Raw genomic sequence first — 20,235 nt, forward strand, 5'->3', positions numbered from 1 at the left:
AATGCTAACAAAATGGAACACTGGCCTGATGTGTTTTACAATGTTATGTGCTTACTATTTTCCACTGTACAGTTTAGAAAGATTGTTTTTTACAAAGCCCAGGACAGGGAGAGACTTACCTCATTTACGGGTATCATTTTAACTTTTTGGATTGTTTAAGGCAGTCCAAGTGTTCCCCAAGATGACAGACACTCTGGGTCCCTGGAACAGTACCATTTATCAAATGACTATTATAGGCTAAACATTATAAGTTAGTTCATTTACACTCATTATTGTATTCAATTCTCACCACAGTTCTGTGAGATATAGACTATTATTATCTCTATTACTTTAACGTAAGACTCCAAGATGAGAAATTTGACCATTGGCTAGGGGTTAAGTGCAAAGCTGGTGGGCTTGACTCCAAAGCAGCCTTACAGTCCCTCATTTCATTGTCTTCAGGGAAGCCTTTTCCATCAATGAGTTCAATAACAGATCCTGGAACTTTTGTTCTCAGAGATGAGTTAGTTCATTACCAACCCTCCAGCCACAATCCTTCATCAATGAATCTCCTGTGTGCCTCCTTCCTTCCTACTAGTACCAAGCTTCTGGGACCATCTCAGCTACCAGAAATAGCTTGTTATGATTACAGCAGCCATTCCTTCGATTAAATAAGAATGTCATCCCCTCATTCCCATTTAATCGACCAGTGTTCGCCTTCTCAATCCTACAGAACAGGTGACATTCCTTATATAACTGAAGAATGTTAGCATGTCATCCCTAAGACCTCCCCAAAGGACTAAATGTCAGTCAGTCCTGCTATGATGCTTTTTTGAGTCCCTCACGGACCTGCAGTCAGCTTTCCCCCAGATCAGCATTTCCATTCGGGCAGTTCACAAACCCCGGTTTACTGCGGCATCTACACATCTGTATTCTCAGTGACCAAAAAAGTGCCTGGCACAGGGTAAATGAGGTAAGAGCTCAATAAATACTTACTGAATGAAGGGATGAAAAGGAGTTTTGCAAACACTATGAACATTAAATAACAATGATATTTTGATTAGTACCAATTAGTGCTAAACTTTCAATGACCACCTCCACTCTTTGAATATATTCTTTTTTTCTCTCCTTTACAAGGGTATTTGTTCTGCTCTTTTGTTTGTCAGTTGTTTTATTTGTTTTGTCACCCATTTTATCCTCCAACTCATCACTTACAATGAGGCTTTTAACAGTTTTCAAAAAGTGACAGTCTGGCTAGCACAGAAGTTGGCAAGATTTATTTCTTCATCTCTGCTGTGGCGCTTACTTGATTTTGTTACTCATATTTAATACAAATGCCTAAGCCTCTCTTTTGGTTTTATCACTTATGAGAAGAAAACATTTTATACTATTCTTTTGGCTATTTCCAGGCCTTTTTTCTGAAGATGGTCAATAATATATGTACCAAATATATATCTACACACAAATAAATATTCATGCTTAAACCAATTTTGGTTTAGCAGGGGTACTTGAGCTAGGGTCTAAGTCTTATTATTATTATTGTTGTTGTTGTTATTATTGTTGTTATTATTTGGATTTAGACATTTCCAGGCATGTCTCATGAGTCAGCAAGGTGGATCTGCCCAGAATAAGACTTCATGAGTCCTTAAGGCAAGAACACTGATGAGAGCTGTTAGTCAACCCCCAGGAAGAGGATCTCTAAGCTTCCTGAGAAAAATCCACTTATTAACAGTCCCAGCCTTTGTGTCAGAGACAGAAAAATATCTTTCGAGTTTTGGGATAAAGAGAGTTAAAGAAAAATATTGATCCAAGTACAATGGTCAGGTTAGAAAAGAGGGCAAAGTGGGGTTAATTGAATTCCATTAACTTTATAAATTTATTTGAGGAATAATAAATATCACTATAATATTTATTATTCTCATCCAGGAATATAATATAAATCTCCATTACTACTAATCTTTTATGTTTCTCAATAAGATATTATATTTATTTCATTCTTGTATATTTCTTATGTATTTTATTCATAGATATATAATATTTCATTGCTACAATAAATGGGATTTTTTCATCATGTCTTCAATTTGTACCTGTTATAGGAAAGTCAATTAATTTACACACATTTATCTTTTGTATGACTACTTAACTGAAGTCTTATTCTAATTGTTCTTCAGTTGATTTTCTTGGGATTTTTAGTAAAAAAATTTACAGTTTTAAAGAAAAAATTCCCAGTCAGGGCACATGCCGGGGTTGTGGGCCAGGTCCACAGTGGGGGCCACAGGAGAGGCAACCACACGTTGATGTTTCTCTGTCTTTCTCCCTCCCTTCCCCTCTCTAAAAATAAATAAATAAAGTCTTTAAAAAATATGTTACCTTTTATTTAATAATTGTAACTTTGGGGAGGCAGCATATCATGCTGTCAAAGATTAAAGACTCATGAACTAAGCCACTTAAGTTTTAGTTCAGCTCTACCACTAATTAGCTGTGTGAACTTGGCTAAGTTATTTAGCTTCTCTGAGACTTAGCCTTTTAATTTGTAAAATGAGGATGACAGCAGCCTATATCTCCTGGAATTGTTGTGAATGTTAAATGAGTCAATATTTGTAATGTATTTAGAACTGTTTCTAATATACATAACAATAATTTTTAAAATATTAGTCTTTTGAAAATTAACTGCATTTGTTGGAATTTATAGAATGATGTCAACTATAAGTGATGAAGTTGGTCATGCAGTAAGCCTCTAACATTTTTCTGTTTTCTTGAAATTATTTTTTCATAATTTACAACATTTCTCTATTCCTAAATTACTAAGTTGTATGTGTGTTTTCTTAAAAGAAATATGGTTGCATTTTATCAAACATCATTTGGAATCTATTGGAAAGTAAAAAAATAGGGGTTTTATTCTTTAGCCTATGATTATAAAATTTTTTAAATAAATTTCAAAATATTGAAATATTTGTACATTCCTAGAACATACACCATTTTATATTATTTTATTTTGTTGATTTCTATATTCCTGTACCTAGTATTTCAATTAAATTTTGTAATTTTCTTTTTTGTGCTACTTTTACTAGGTTTTTTTTGGTATTACATTTTCCATTAAATAAATCAGGAAAACGTTTCATCTCTGTAGATTTTATAGACTATAGAATAATGTGTTCCTTGAAAATTCCTATTTTCAATCACTCATTATTAATACCTGATGAAAACAAGAAAGTTTGCTCCTCTGAACAGAGTCTTTTAGCTCCTGCCAAATTTTCTTATCAAGGCTGATCAAGGACATACAGGCTTAAGCATCTCACAAATTTGGCTCCAGTCCGAACTTCACCACCCAGGAGCTAAATGTGTACGCTCGGCAAGGTTCACTTTCATCCCAGGGAATAGACATACCTTCCTTGCATTCCTCACAAAGTTATTATGAGGGTTGCATTAGATTGTGTTTATAAATTACTATACACTCCACCTGAAATAGATTCCGTAAATTGCTCTATGGGTTAGTTTTTAATTTTCCTTAGAGATGAAATGAAGGCTGGTAATTTTACTTGCTATTTTTCTTTGTATGGAGACTATGGTTGTTAATGTAGAAATATAAATGTTTTTGATAAAATTATTTGTGTGAAATTGCTTCACAATAAAAGATGGATTTCTATTAAGACATTATTCTCTAGTGAGATCATTTAAAAGTTGACAGGAAAGTAAAGATACTCTGATAACAAATGAAAATAAACCTATTGTCACATCTAAAGGAAATCTCAGTGGGTTAATAGGAAAGTTGGACTACTGTGAGAAAGTCAGGCAATAAGCCTAAACCAAATTTAATGTTTTCCATTCTTTCCCGTTCCCTAGCAGCTGCGTTCTCATGGCAATCTGAAAGTGGGAGGAGAAAGCTCCTTTCCCCCGGCCGAGGCTCACTCCGCCTTCTCTGATCTGCCATCTGACCTGCAAGAGGGGGGCAAGTCTTTCCCTCCAGGGGCAAGAACTCGGCCCTAAGGGATTGCCGTGGCCTCAAATACGAATCCCACCGACATAAGGGTTTTGTGTAATATTGAGACTGAAACACAAATATACCCTCAGCATTAAAGGATATGCAATTTGTATAGGTAAATGTGAATGTATTCACTTATTTTACTGTATATACAGTAAAAGGCATATATACAGAGTGGGGCAAAAGTAGGGCAACAGTTCTGACTATGTGAAATGAAGAGTTTATTCTTGAATTATTATTTATTAATTATTGAATTATTTTCTACACATCTATATACCTATTTTTGCCTGACCCTGTATATATGCAGTATACATAGAATATATATAGTATATACACATGTGAGTATATATATTCATATTCACCTCCACAAACGAATGCCACTTATATGTATCATTGCATATATATGCTGTATATATACACATATATATATATATATATATACACACACACACATATACATACACACACAGGGATGGGCAAAAGTAGATTAATAGTAATAATAAATAATACAATAAAAAGAAATAAATAGCTGTATTTCATGTACTCACAACTATAAACTTACTATTGCCCACTCCTATACATAAAATGTGATATATAGAAGGATATATAGATATACATCATTAGAATACATAAACCTGTTTCTCAAAAAAGCATTTGAAATTTCTCTCCATTTTCTGATTATAAATCTTTTACTGTGTATGCTTGGTCTGGTTCCATAACTTTTTGGGCAGGACTATGCTTCCCCACAGGTAAAACATCCATAACAGTACCTATTACACAGAGCTGTTGGGAGACTTGAATGACATAAGCCATGTAGGACGATGCCTGGCACATACTATACTTAAGATGTTTTAAATGTGTTAATATTCTTAAATAACAAGAATAAATAGAATGCTCCTGCCAATGATATATTTGATAAAATAGTAAAACAAATCACTTTTGAACATTTAACTTTGAATAAGGCATCTTAAATTACATTTTTTATTACTGCTGATATATCTTAAGAGTCTACTTCAATTGAATGGCTTAGACACATCAGTGGGCATGCATGTATGCATTTGTAAAATCAAACATGTAATTTTTCTAAAGAATTTTAAGGTTTTTTAAAATTAAATAATATAAGTCCTTATAAAAGAGTGCAGACCCCAGTGCCAACAAAGTAGCTTCCCTTCTGTCCCCAGAGCAAAGCTGTGCTCCCTGAACCCTTTGGATCAGTGGACAAACAGCTTCTGTCCGAGGCCAGAAGTACTGGATGAAAAGGTAGCGGGGAAGGAAGAAGATAAGAAAGGTTTATATCACTTCCCTCCAGTTGACCAATGTTAATTATTTCTCAGATCTAATAGTTGCACGTTTCTCTACTTTACACTTTAGTCGCAGATGCCACTGTATTATTCTAAGATACTGGAAGAGCTGGTTTTGGCTATTCAAATATGTGCCTAAGATCTTCAGGAGGGGCCATTGCTCAACATCAGGGACTTAAGTCCTAAGAGCAGAACTCAAGCCTTCTTACAAAAGCTTAGTTTTGACACTTTTCAACTCACCTGAAGAGTCATCTGTGAACTGTGTTAAATATTAAAAATAAAGTAAGGTGTAGTCCTGGTGAGTTAGCTCCTGATATTTTATTCCTTTTTTTTTTTAGTTCTTACCCAAGGATATGTTTTTATTGATATTTTAAGAGAGAGAGAGGGAGAAAAAGAGAATGAAGCATCGAGAGGTTGCCCCTCATAAGCCTCCCGATCAAGAATCAAACCCACAACCTAGTTTTATTCCCTGACAGGAATCAAACCTGCAACATTTACAATGTATTGCACAATGTTCCATCCAGCTTAGCCACCTGTCCAGGGCACTCTTGACTTTTTTTATATAGAAAAAACTTCAAAGCAGTATCTCAAATATTAGTAGCAAGTTCTTGCATTGATATTCAGTCCTACTTTGCCATTTGAGGCCCACTTGACAAGAGCAGAGACAACTTGCTGGTTTTTCTCAAAGGTAGATATTTGCTTTGGCTAAATAACGGTAACAGGAAAAGTTACATATTTAATGTGGCACAAAGAAAAATTACTTTCCATTGACCTGGAGAATTTACCTTGCAACTAAGGCTGAAGGAGAGAGAAACCGGAATGGAAGTACTTGAAATGAGAACCGTAGCTGCCTCAACTACCTGCCTTGCACCAAGTTTATGTTTAATTGATTTTACATCAATAATTTCATACATTGCTTGCAGGTTCATAGAACATAAGTTACTGTCTTTGATTCTAAGGTCAAATACTTACTGCTAACAACCCTTGTGCCTCTGAGGGAGGCTTATCCCCCTGCCATTCTGTGCTGCTTCTCCCATGGTGGAGGACCGCAACTACTGTGAAACTGCATGGGGGGGGCGATGCCCCACCTAGAGCCCCAGGTTGCTCAGCAACAGTCCCTTATGACTTCTCCACTGGGAATGCTAAGCAACAACACTGACTCTGACCCAGCTGCTCCCAGTGCACTGCCTCTCAAGAGGGCCAGGTTAAAGGAGGCCAGGGGCTCTAACTGACTAGTTACATAATTTATACATATTTCTCAGAATGCTTGCCAAATGCTGCTAAGTAAAAATCAGAGTAGAGCTAGTTCCTACCCTGAGGGGTACCCTTGAATGTATTCTTAATTTAAGCTATCCTTGGATCTTTAGAGAAGCTGACAGAAAATTAATGCATCACACCCAAAATCCATGGCAAAAAAATGTGTTAAAAAAAGCACACGTAAACATTAAAGGAGGCCATTCCTTTTTAAACCACATTTAAAATATGACTTTCAAAGCTTTCATAATTTTAAAGAATTTTGCTATTGAGATAATATCTGTTAAAAGACAAAAAAGATGGGAAAAACATAAGAATTAAACCACATTAATCTTATGGCAAGCCTATTCCTAAAATATTTTAACACATAACTCTATTAAAGTATAGCAATTTCTAGGAAAGACCTTCAATTCTTATCTATAGTTAAACCCACATTTTCACCTTCAATCTCAATGTCTCTGTAGTTCTAGAATCTTAAACAAATTGAAATCAGTCAAGTTTTTCCATCTGCAGCTGACCTACCTCTTAGGACAAAGGCAACAACTCAGTCAACCAATCTAAAAACTTACCTGCACATTAAACATGAGTCCAGCCTTGCCCTATCTCCCTTACTGCCCCTTACCTCTCTGTAGTAAAGGAAGTGGTATATGACCCCGGAAGCATAGACTGGCAGCCAGTACACCACAGTACAGATATGATTCCATTACTCCACTAATTCAAAGTAGTCAAGCCCAAGCTATTTAGCATGATATGCAAGGCACTTCTGAAACTACTTCCCATGGAACTTCCAGCCACATATACTGCCACATGTGATTTAATTATAGTCTCCTAAACACATCACACACTTTAAGTCTCTTTCCTCTTCCTAGCTCACATTCTCCTTTGCCTGCTAAACTACTGGTTATCTTTAAAGATCTACCAAAACCATCCCTGATTTTAGAGTTACTTATAACCTAAATGTATTTATACTTGATTCACACTGCTATGGTGGTATTAGTCACATTGTTTTACAGTCATTTACCAACTGAGTATAAATCCCATGTTCTTCAAGGGCTAGTGCCTTGTTCTGGAAACCTGGTCTCCTTGGTACCTGGCATATTCCTCAGCATTAAAGAGGTATTTATACTATCATTTATTAAGGGTTAGAGAACTTTACTCCTAGGCAAAATTATAAACCACATTAGGATTGGACATTTTTAATTAACCAAGGATGGGTAATAAATCAACTCACCGAAAAACAAAAACTTAATCTCCTTAGTTTGGGCTAATCTTCTTCCCCCTAAACTATGCTCAATCATAGAGGACAAATAAATACCAGGTCCCTCTGCAGTGATGCAATCCATACAGTAATATGGCTAAACTAATCAGATGGCCCATGCCGCTTCTATTATAATAACATGAAACTAAGGGGAGCTATATGGTCAAGTAATCAAATCACTCAAAACTGTTCTGGAGCTAATAAAAAGGAAGGTAATTTCCCCTTCAGATTCACAGCCTTAAAGCAGGCTTTGCAGAAATCTTGGTGCTAAAGTAGGGAAGACAATATAAAAGAAACAAACAAAAATTAGGATTAAAGGAAAAGCAAGCAAACTGACTCTAATTTAAAACTTCCTAAAATAATACTTCACAAAACAGCATTTACTCAAAATCTGTCTCCCTGAAAGTACCAATTAAAAAAATAAATAGGAACATAAGCAAACAGCATACAAAAGGCCACAAATGCAGCTTCCAAATCTAACATCACAAAGCCACTCAACTTCTTAGCTCCTTACTTCTTACCACCTCAGGAGCTAGAGATTTTGGCTCCCATTGTCAAGTATAACAATGTTTTTATGCTTCTTCTATAACTTCTGAACTTCACATTTATGTAATCATATTGCCAAATATTTTGATATTAGCAAAAATATGACTTTCTCAATTATCCATGCAACACAAATCTTACTCAGCGGAAATCTGAATTGTTAACCTATCTGTGTTAAACTGAGAGAATTCTTAGTCTATTAATAGGCTGTGTGTTCTAGATACTGCTAAGTGTATGTATCTTCAAGTAGGAAACCTGTAACTTCAAAAATACTTGACTGTATGCTGAAGGTACTCAGAACCCTATGACAAATTTTCACATTAAATCAGTCCTACTATATATATATATATTAAAGCAGAATGAAAATTTTATAAAACTTTATAAGATGACTATAGAATTTTAAAGAACCTTTGCATTTTTCTATGGGCACTTTGAATTATGCCCCTAGATTTCTGGGAACTCTTTGGTAGAGAAAAGTGAGAAGGCCTCCTCTTGGGGATTCCCTCCTGGAATATGCTGAGGGGACATTTCTTCACTTTCATGTAAAAGTGACAAAAAGCTTTGGCTCTCGCCTATTACTACCATTGAACTCAAAGAGCTACTCTACTTAGACATACCATTACTATTTTATTGCAATTTAACCTTTGTAACATCTTCTTTATTTTGTAATAAATATTTCTTTTCTAATATTAGTCCTAAATCTTCCTACAGATACCTCACAGGAACAGTGTGAACCTCTGTATACGTATGGAAAAAACGATCTCACGTAATGGAGGGTGTACGCCTCCTGCACTGGATGCCAGAAATGTGCTGGGTACTTGACAATCATTAATCATAATAATCAAATTGCAAGGAATTAGTAGCAACACTACACTGCAAAAGAGAGATAAAGAGACAGAGGGAAACAGCCTACATGGGGGTAAGTAAACCCAGACCTAACTTTGAACCTTCTGCTTGTTTCTCTCACATTTCTATGTCTGCTTTCCCAAGTGTTCATTTCTTCTAGCTAAATTTCTCTATTTTATGAGTATTCCTTCAACTACTTTTGCAATAACTCACCATCCTGAACAACGTATGTGTGTGTGTTCATTTGTAGAATTAGAATGCCCAAAATCATTTGATCATGACAGAACAGAATTGGGACATCACTTCCCCTTTTCTGAATAACATATTGCTCTTAATACAACTTAAAAACATACTACCTTTGCTGGATATCAGCGATATTACCAGTTCATACTGAATAGTCCATAAACCAAAATCCTGCAGTATTTTTTAAATAGATTCTGCTAGCCCTGTTTGGAGCATGATCCCACACATAAAAAGACTGCAGGTTCAATTCCCAGTCAGAGAATTCACCTAGTTTGTGGGTTCCATCCTCAGTCAGGGCATGTGTGGGAGGCAACCCGTCAATGCTTCTTCTCACATAGCTGTTCCTCTCTCACATTGATGTCTCTCTCTCTCTCCTTCTCCCTTCCTCTCTCTCTAGAATCATTAAACATATACTTGGGTAAGGATTAAAAATAATAAAATAAAATAGATTCTGCTAATGATGATATCTTCTCTATCTGTTTTTCAAAATGTATACAACTCTTAGTCGAAGAAGAACTAACACCCACCCTTCTCGAACTATTCCAAAAAATTCAAGAGGAGGAAAGATTGCCAAGCACATTTTATGAGGCCATCTTTATCCTAATTCCAAAACCAGATAACAACACTAAAAAGAAAATATAGGCCAATGTCCCTTTTGAACATAGATGCAAAAATCCTCAACAGAAATATTAGCAACCTGAATCCAGCAATACATTAAAATGATCATATACCATGATCAAATAGAATTTATTCCTAGATGCAATGGTAATACAATATCTGCAAACCAATTAAATGATACATTACATAAATAAAATAAAGTATAATTTTATTAATAATATGATATATCAATAGATGCAGAAGAAGCATTTGACAAAATCTAGCACACAATAATGGCCATGTATCAGAATCCCATAACTAACATCATACTTAACAGGAAAAAAACTTAAAGTGTTTTTCTTAAGATCAGGAATAAGACAAGGATGTCCACTTTCATTATTGTTATTCAACATAGTAACAGAAGCCCTAGACACAGCAATCAGACAAGAAAAAGAAATAAAAGGCATCCAACTCAAAAGAAAAAAACAGAACTGTCCTTATTTGCAGATGACATGATACTGGATATAGAAAACCCTGAAGATTCCACTAAAAAAACTACAAGAACTGATGAATAAATTCAGTATACTATCAGGATACAAAAAATATTCAGAAATCAGTTTCATTTTTATACACCAATAATGGGCTATCAGAAAGGAAAAGTAAGAAAATAACCCCATCTATAATTGCATCAAAAAATAAAATACCTAGGAATAAATTTAACCAAGAAAGTAAAAGATCTGTACTTAAAAAACTATAAGACACTGAGGAAAGAAACTGAAGAAGATACATGGAAGCATACATCATGCTCACAGATAGGAAGAATTAACATCATTAAAATGTTCATACTACCCAAAACAATCTCTGGACTCAACACAATTCCTAGCAAAATACCAATTGTGTATTTCACAAAAGTAGGACAAATAATCAAAAAATTTATATGGGACCACCAATTGCCACAGCAATCTTGAAAAAGAAGAATGAAGTGGGAAGTATCATGCTGCCTCATATCAAACTATACTCTAAGACCAGAGTAATCAAAACAGCATGGTACTAAAAAAACAAATAAACATCAGTGGGACAAAATAGAGAGTACAGAAATAAACCTATGCCTATATGATGAATCAATATATGACAAAGGAAGTTAGAACATTAATGAGGTAAAGATCTATTCAATAAATGGTGTTGGGAATATTGGACAAATATATGCAAAAAAATGAAACTAGACTACCTTCTTATACCATATACATGAATAAACTCAAAATGGATTAAAGACTTAAATGTAAGACTTGAAACTATAAAACTTCTAAAAGAAAATGCAGGCAGTAAAATCTCTGATATTTCTCTTAGCAATATTTTTTTTCTGATACATCTCCTCAGGCAAGGGAACAAAAAAAATGAACAAAGGTGACTACATCAAACTAAACAGTTTTTCCATAGCAAGGGAAGCCATCACAATAAAACAAAAAGACAACCTACTAAATGAGAGAATGTATTTCCCAATAATATACCTGAGGAGGGGTCAATATCCAAAATGTATAAAGAACTCATACAAGTCAACACCAAAAAACAAACAAATAAACAATCCCACCTTGGCTGGGTGGCTTGCTTGGAGCATCAGTCCCATAGACCAAAAGTATACGGGATTAATTTTTGGTCAAGTAACTTACCTAGGTTGTGGGTTCAATCCCCAGTTCAGGCATGGACAGAAGGCAACCAAGCAATGTTTCTCTCTCTCCCTCTCTCTCTCTGGCCCTCTTTCTTTTCTCTCTAAAATTAATAAAAAATATCCTCAAGTGAGGGTTAAAAAACAAAATAAACAAAATCTATTTTTAAAAAATGGTCTGAGGATTTAAATATACTCTTCTTCAAAAAGGACATACAGATGACCAATGGGCATAAGAAAAAATGCTCGATGTCACTAATTATCAAAAAAATGCAAATTAAACCCATAATGAGATATCAACCTCACACCTGTCAGAGTGGCTATCATTGATAAATCAACAAACAACAAGTGTTGGCGATAATGTAGAGAAAAGATAATCCTTGAGCACTGTTGGTAAGAATGCACATTGGCGTAGTCTTTATGGAAAGTAGTATGGAGCTTCCTCAAAAAATTAAAAATGGAACTGCTTTATGGCTTAGCAATTCCACTTCTGGGTGTATCTAAAGAAACCCAAACCACTAATTTAAAAGACTACATGGACCTCTCTGTTCATTGCAGTGTTATTTACAATAACCAAGATATGAAGCAACTCAAGGCTCCACAACAGAGGAGTAGATAAAGCAGTGGTACATGTATACAATGGAATATTAGCGATTAAAGAATGAAATTTTACTATCTGCAATGGCATAGATGGACCTAGAGGATGTTATGCTCAGTGAAATAAGTGAGTCAGAGAAAGACTAGTCCCATATGATTTCACTTATGTATGTAGTCTACAGAAAAAAATGAACAAACAAAATTAAAACAGAATCATAGATAAAGAGAATGGACTGAAAGCTGTCAGAGAAGCGGGAGTGAGACTGGGTAGAAAAGGGACTAAGAAGTACAAATTGGTAGTTATGAAATAGTCGTGGCATGTAAAGTACAGCATAGGGAATATAATAAATAATACTGTAATAACTATGGTGCCAAGTGGGTACTGGAAATGTGGTAGGGAAATTTTGTAAAGTATATGACTGTCTAACTATTGTACTGTATACCTGAAAATAATACAAAATAATATTAAGTGTAAACTGTAATTGAAAAATAAAATTAAAAATAAAGCTGAAGGAAGAAAATGCTAGATATGTGTAGAAATTAACAACATGGAAAATAATGCAATACACAAGACTAGCAAAAAAATGTATATAACTGTTGCATTTATTTACATATAGACAAGTTGCCAAAATACTTTTTGACTCATAAAGTACACCACTGATTATATGACTTCCTACACAAAATCACTCAAGGATCCAAACTGCTACAAATTTAACACCAAAGTCTTTCTTCCATTATTTAAGATTCTTCTCTATAGCTCCAATGTAAGTTTCAACCCTTCCCTCCTCCCACTCCCTAAAATTCTACAGAACTCTGTCTCCTCCTTTCCCGTATTTATACATTTGTTTATACTGTTCTTGCAACCAGGAATGTTTTGCCCAAGCATTAAAATTTCATCAGTCCCTCAAAGATCATCCCAATTATTATATACTCTATAAAGTCTTTCTGATTAATCTCAGAATTTATCTTTCTCTTTTTTGAAACCCTACAGCACTTTTTACTTCTTTTGTGGCACCTATTACAGTCAGCCTGGCAGAAATGTTATGTGTATTGTTTTCCTTCATCTCCCACAAACAGATGGAATTCCAAGCTTCCTGTAGGAGAAAAATGGAGTCTCACTCATTCTTGTATGCAGCGTATCACTAACACAAGGATCTGAATCCAGGAGGGTACTTCTAAATAAATATTTGTTTATTTGATTTTGTTAACTACTCATCCCAGAGATGTATGTACTGACTCTAAAAATTCATTGAAAACTTTAAAAAAGACATCGTTAACAATCCACAGAAATGAACCTGACAATAAATGAGCACATATAGCACTAAAATGAGGAATTAAAGACTCTATTTAGAATAATACATGTACTTTTGCTCAATGTACTCATTTAGAGATGAAGAACCTAAATCATATTCATAGTGGTGTGACTGTGTTGACAAAAAGCTGAAATCTCAGGAGATTAGGAAACTTCTTAAGGTTCACATGACTAATTAAAAGCTGAGTCGGCCTCATGACAAAGCTTTTTCATTTCTACTGTAGTTATTTGTTCCACTACTACCATTCAAATCATCTGTAGACATGTTTTGTTAAATGCTAGCTGCAAAAATATTTATGTAAAGAAGAAAGACTACCTTCTTTCTTCTTATTATTTATCTTCAAAATATTACTTAAATGGGCAGAATTTTTAAAATGCATTAGTAATGATTAAAGAGGAATTGTACTGAACCGAATTTATTTATACAAAGCTTATTTATTTTGCAATTTAACTACAAAGAATACAATCAAGAATTAGGACATTTAAAAAATACTGCTGTTCAGTTAAAATAAATGTCATAAGATCTATGCACTAGTCACGTTCCCCTTCTTTACTCATAAGGCATTGCTGCAGGTTTAATCAAGGCCTGTTTATGCCTCTATTTTGTTTTTAACCTGTTTGTCACCAATTTGGATGGTAGTAAAAATTTTGCCTGCTGAACACCCATCTCCCCTTTGAGAAGCCTTCCCTCCTATGTTCACGCTACGTGATTCGGTTGCTACCAGGAATGAAGCTGAGACCCAGACCTAACAAATCAGAGCTCCATATATGTCCCTAGCCACTGCGATTAGTTCAGAAGTGTCATGTGACTCGAACACAGTCCCAGCAAGCTTATGACATTTTCTAACCCAGCAAATGCTTAAAGAGTGTGCTCATGATGCAAGTTAGTTCACCTTAGGACTGGTGCAAACCTACTAGGTAAAGGTGTTTTTTTAAAAAAAATTTAAACTTGAGAAGTTAGGCCTAGAGCTGATAATAGCTATTTTCTCACTAAGCACAGCCTGAGAATAAAGTCAAGTTGAAGGAGAATAGAGCCAAGAAGTAGAAGTAAATTGGGTCCTTAAAAAATAATTTGAGTTCTAGGTCAGCCTGTGAATAAATCTCGTCACAACCTGAGCTACATGAATCTGATAAATTCTCCCTATCTCCTCAAGCCAATCTGATGCTGATTTTCTATGATTGGCAAGTATAACATTCCTAACTAATGCACTTGGTTATCTGAGTATTTCAACTGCCACTAGATTAAAAGGGTCATATATAGAGAGAGGGAGAGGGAACAGTAAGAGCTACCACATACAGTAGGTCCTCACTTAATATCATTGAAAGGTTCTGAGACTTTAAGCAAAACAACATGTAAGGAAACTAATTTTAACATAAGCTAGTTGATATAAGTAAGATTAAGTTCCTACAGCATCTCACTGATGGTATAAGAAAATGACATCATTCAAGGACCTGCTGTACTTCCAATGAACAAATAGCTCATAGCTTAAAAGTGAAGATGAAGAGAGATGACATGTAAAAAAATAATGAATTTCAAAAATTTGAAGTCTTTATGTCAAGGACTTATTCCATGCGGCATTCTGAGAAATCCCTCAGTCCCAGGAAAACCAGAAGAGTTGATCATGCTCCTTGGAAGTACAGGGATTTTGCAATAATTTGCATGAATAAGAAGATGGGGGTCATAAGGTCATGGAGAACTCAAGGCAGGTGGTAGTGAGACTGAGGTAGCTGTAGTTGTAGGGAAGAAAGTGGTAAGGGTCTAGCAAGAAGCACACAGAATTCTTAGGTTCTCCATTGACTTGAGCTGATGGAAATGGAAAGCACTGAGACATGTCTGGCTCCAAGCAATAAGAGCACGGAGAATGAAAAAAGATGGGTCAAGTTATTGGCCATCCCAATGAACAAGCATAGGTGTGAATTTATGGATTAATGTAAAAAAAAAGAATATAGATGTTATGCCCAGAGAGTTTCTGAATTTGAAATTTTAGGAAAGAACAATTAATTGCACAGGATAGCAAGCCCAGGGTATGGCTACAAAAGTGGCTGGGTGAGGAGTAAAAGAGAAGGTTACTGCATGAGTTGTGGAGATAACTGAGAAGTTGTGTTGGATGTAAATATGAAGTCACCCAGGTTGAGGACAGGAAAAGATGACTGTATATCAGTTGCTAGAGTGTTCAATGAAGGAGAGATTTATTCAAATGGTGAGCAGATAATAGGAATGAGCAATGGTGGAGGACAGCACAGCCAGATGGCTCAGAGAGCAGGGGTGATTATAAGGCAGCAGAGAAATTGTGCTGTAGAGGCGGGATAATAGGGCCTGTGACCCACCTCCCTACCCTAAGATTCAGGAACCATGATGCTCAGGGGAGAGTCAAGTTTCAGGGCCAGGAAAAAAAGCAAAGGTTAAGAGGCGGTTATTGTGATTGAATAGGTGTTCCAGAGAGCACTATAGAATGATTTTGAAGTAAGAATAAAAAGAAATTAGGTGAGAAAGAGACAGAACAATGCATCATAAAATGTTAAGGCAGAGAGGAAAAAAATAAGTAGACAAATGATAAAAACAGAGAATTAAACCATTAGAAAATTATGTTTCTCAGAGCTAACAAAATGATATGTTTCCAAATTGGTAATGTGAAGGAAGAGCCCACAGCTATGATGCGAAACCTGGGTACTTTTTACCTGGATACTTTTTATGGGTGACGTGTGCGTGACAAGTGTGTCTCAAGGCAGCTTAGGGAGGCGGTCAGGGAGGCCGCAGTTAGGGGTCCGGTGTAGGCAGCCAGGCCAGAGTGTGGGCGGAAAGTCTTCGGGGCTTCCTGATGGAAGGGGCAACTATAAGGAAGTTTGGCTCCTAGGAGGTTCAGTGGGGAGGGGCACAGGATGGTATTTCGTACCAGTGGGGAAGGAATCAATTATAGAACAAATGAATTTAAGACGAGATTAGCCATTAAAAAATAACAAGTATAAAGTTAGGTTCCTACTAAAATAACTTTCAAAGAATAAAAATTTCAAATAAGAGAAGACATCCAAAGTACTATAAAAAGTGTAGTTGGGGATTTTTACAAGTGGGAAAGTCTTTCTGGAGAGTAACAAAATCAGAATGAGAGAAGAAATTGATAGCAGTTTTGACACCCATAAAATGAAAGTATTCTACAAAGCACTGTTCAGCAAGTAGTTAATGGCAAAAAAGAAGAAAGAAACTGATTAAAAATTGTAACATAACAGATACACAGAGTTAATATCTTTATGAATAAAAAGCTCTTGAAACAGACAAAAAAGGATTAAAATAGGCAAAAAATACAAAAAGGGAACTCATAAAAATAAATCCAAAATATTTGTTAAACATTTTGGCCAACTAAAAATATTCAGCCTCACTAGCAATCAAAGAAATACAAATATGAACTGTCAATCCTCACTAATTTCTAAATTTTTAATTTTTGAAACTGTATGTGAGTAAAAATGTTATTTTGACTAGAAATTGCTATTGGATGTCTGAAAAAAATTAGAATGTATAAAAAATCTTTAAAAAGTGAATATGTTTTCACCTTCCAATTCTGTGGAAATTTACTTAAAGGAATTAATCAAATAAAGTGTGCATAGTATATAAAGATTATGAATAGAGATATTTACTATGATGTTGTTTATAAAACCAAATTTGGAGAAATTGTGCATACTTACCCATAGGGATTAGTTTAAAATTTAATAGAATACTATACAGCTATTAAAAGTATAATTATTTTCTAGGACAGATATATTAAGATGATTTATTAAATGGAAAATAAGACATATATGGAATACGTAACTTTTGTTTTTAAAAGTCATATGAGCAAAGAATGTTATAATTAATGGTGAAAATAAATTCAGATACTTTTTAAAAAGTTGGTAAAAATAAATATGAGTGAATAAAAAAATTCTGTTTCCTCCCATTTTTGCAGTTAAAACCGAAAGGTTTATATTTCCTTTCAAAGCATTCACTCCTAGAACCCAAACCATGGACTTACCTATGCTGGGTTTTATTTGAAGTTTAATATTGTCTGGTAAAAAATCACAACATCTCAGAAAGCTGACACAGATCTGCCCTGTAAAGAAAATATTCCTTTTTTCCCTGAAAATTTTCACCCACTGCTCCAGGAAGAAAATGGATAAAAACAGATTCCTCTCCATGTGGTAGACTGGCCCCATTTCCACACTATCAAATCCATATGGTATAAATGAATGGAAAATCTGAAATAACCTTATTTAGACATGCAACTTGTTCAGTGGTATAGGACTTTGACCAGGTTCAAAAACGGGATTATGGTGATGATTTTACAAATTGGTAAAAAAATTTTTAAATTATTGAAAGGAGTAGCTTTCTAAAAGATTCTAATTTAAAATTTTAATTAAAAATTCACTAAAGAGAGAAATTTATTTAACAAATGTGATATTTGATACATTTTTAAATATCTTGCATAAAGATATTATTAGCCTTTGATATTTTGTTGAAGAAGTTCTGGTAAAGATAAAACAAAAAAAGTGACTCACTAAATACTTAAAAAAAAATTTTTTTCCTGCCCTGTCTGGTGTAGCTCAGTGGATTGAGCACGGGCCTGCGAACCACCCGATCGCAGTTCATTCCCTGTCAGGGCACATGCCTGGGTTGCAGACCAGTTTTCAGCAGGGGCCTGTTCCCAAACAGCAGGGTATGCACTGAGAAGCAACCGTACACTGATATTTCTCTCCCTCTCCCCTTTCCTTCCCTTCTAAAATAAATAAGTAAAATTAAGAAAAAAATTCCCAAAGTATATTTGCTTCAAAACTGAATCACTTGATCTTCCAAAACACCTATTTTGAAAATAAACTTACTAAAGATAGTGTTGGTGGAAGGATATGTCCAGCAGGGGACGTACTAACAGGAAAGAAAGAGGGTTTTTAAAATGCTGGTCTTAACCAACCTTAATTCAAAATCTACCCCATTACTTGAGCTTATGGCCATCAGATCTAATTTTAATAATCCAAATTCTCAGCTTTTGAATATTAAACCCCAGAAGAATTTTTTTAATGTGTAGCAATGTCAATAAAGAAAAGTATCTGGGATTTTGAATCTACATGTATACAAAGAGAAATGCAATACTCAAAATCAATCTAATCCAATACTTTTTCAATACCCAAAACATTAATATGACTTTTAGTGCCTCCCGCCCCGCCCTTAGGTGAATGTTTAAGTGATCTTCAGCCTCGAATCTCCACTTTCCAGTCCCGTACAAGACTCTGACTAACACCACCTGCAGTTTTTGGTTTCTTTCTTAATGTTTTTTTTAGTGTTTCCTGTGAGCCCCACTCAAGCCGAGCGCTTTTCCAAAGGGACCGAGTGGGGCTGTGCTGCGCAGGATAAGCTCTGCGAAGATGGGACTCAGCATCTCAGCATCGCTCAGCAGGAACTGGCCAACCCCAGACTGGACAGCTGGTAACGAGGATTCATCTCCCGCACCTCACCCCCACCCCTCCCCCCGCCCCCAACTCAGAAGGCACCGTCAGGAGCTCCCCGGGGGGGCTGCAGCAGCTGCCCTGGTCAGGACTCTGGCTCTCCATCCTCTAAGCCCCTGAGCCCACGTAAGGTTCGGATGTCTCCCTGGCGACAGCCCGGGTCTTAGGCTCCGGTAAAATCCAATAGCTGCCAGGGATCGTTGGGATCAGCCGTTCTAATTATCCCATATTTTACGCAAAAAAAAAGGTACTGGTGAGGTGAGTTGACCTGGTTAAAGCCCCTCAGCTCGATGCTGGCAGAGGCGGTGAGAACTCAGGTCTCTGCTGACCCGGTGGTCCGGAGCGGCTGCCTGGGAACCAGCAACCCCAGCAAAACGACGTGGCACTGCCTGCGTGAGTGGAAAAGGGCTCTGCAACTTATGACAAGTCACCAGTGTCTACCTTCTGGTCGGAGTGAGCAAAAAGCAGGTGGCCGGACCTCCCCGGTTACGTTCGCTGGCCAGAGCCACCCAGTTCATTCTTAAAGTACCCTAGTTTGCATGTGAATAATGTGATCACTCTAGCGAAGGGGGGCATCCACTTCGAAAAGCTCCCCCCAACCCCCTGCCGACTGGGTGTAAAATGGGGAAGTTGCACGTACCACATTTTCGCTGGATCAGTCTCCCCCGACTGTCCGAGTCCCTCCCGTCCAGTCTGGCACCGTCAACACCCACTCCCGCTGTCCCTCCACCAGGTACGTACCAGCCGCGTGCAGAGCTTCCCTCCGTGCTGGGCCAGGTGTCCTCCGGCGCTGGGGCTCGCCCAGCTTCTCTGCGGCCGGGAGCTGAGACGCGAGCTCTAGCTCGCTGCCGCCTCTACAGTCCAGAGGGATGCGGTGGAGTCAGAACTGTTGGGCTGAAGTGCAGCCGAGCGGTGGCAGCGACTGGGCGGAGGAAGCGGCCGCTGGGACCCGCCCCCAAGCTCCCAGAGCTCGGCGTCCTGCTCTTGGTGCAGCCCGGGTCCCAGTGGAGCTCTCTTGGCAAGTGCCACAGTAGCTCTTACACGCTGGCGACTTGGGCAGTACTCTTCCTGCGTGCGCGTTAGCAATTGATCATCCTTGCTCATCCCTGGGTAGCTGTTCAGGTTCTGTCAAGAATTTGCTTGATGTGAGTATGGGAATTTCGCTTCTCTCCCTGCTCCCAGACTGCAACTTCT

At 36.6% G+C, this 20,235-nt stretch overlaps 1 protein-coding gene across 1 annotated transcript in view; it reads right to left on the minus strand.

Annotated features, from left to right (window-relative positions):
* Window positions 1-19,921, minus strand: part of PKIB (cAMP-dependent protein kinase inhibitor beta) — a gene marked incomplete at its 5' end in the record, with an annotated part of 79,356 nt that extends 59,435 nt beyond the window's left edge. Inside the window, one exon of the mRNA XM_037139642.2 lies at window positions 19,783-19,921. Coding sequence (XP_036995537.2) covers window positions 19,783-19,921 — 139 coding nt within the window. The remainder of the gene's footprint in view (window positions 1-19,782) is intronic.
* Between the last annotated feature and the right edge of the window lie 314 nt (window positions 19,922-20,235).

This window comes from Artibeus jamaicensis, unplaced genomic scaffold, assembly GCF_021234435.1.
Source record: "Artibeus jamaicensis isolate MK-2021 breed Jamaican fruit bat unplaced genomic scaffold, CSHL_Jam_final contig_387, whole genome shotgun sequence".
Taxonomy (NCBI): domain Eukaryota; kingdom Metazoa; phylum Chordata; class Mammalia; order Chiroptera; family Phyllostomidae; genus Artibeus; species Artibeus jamaicensis.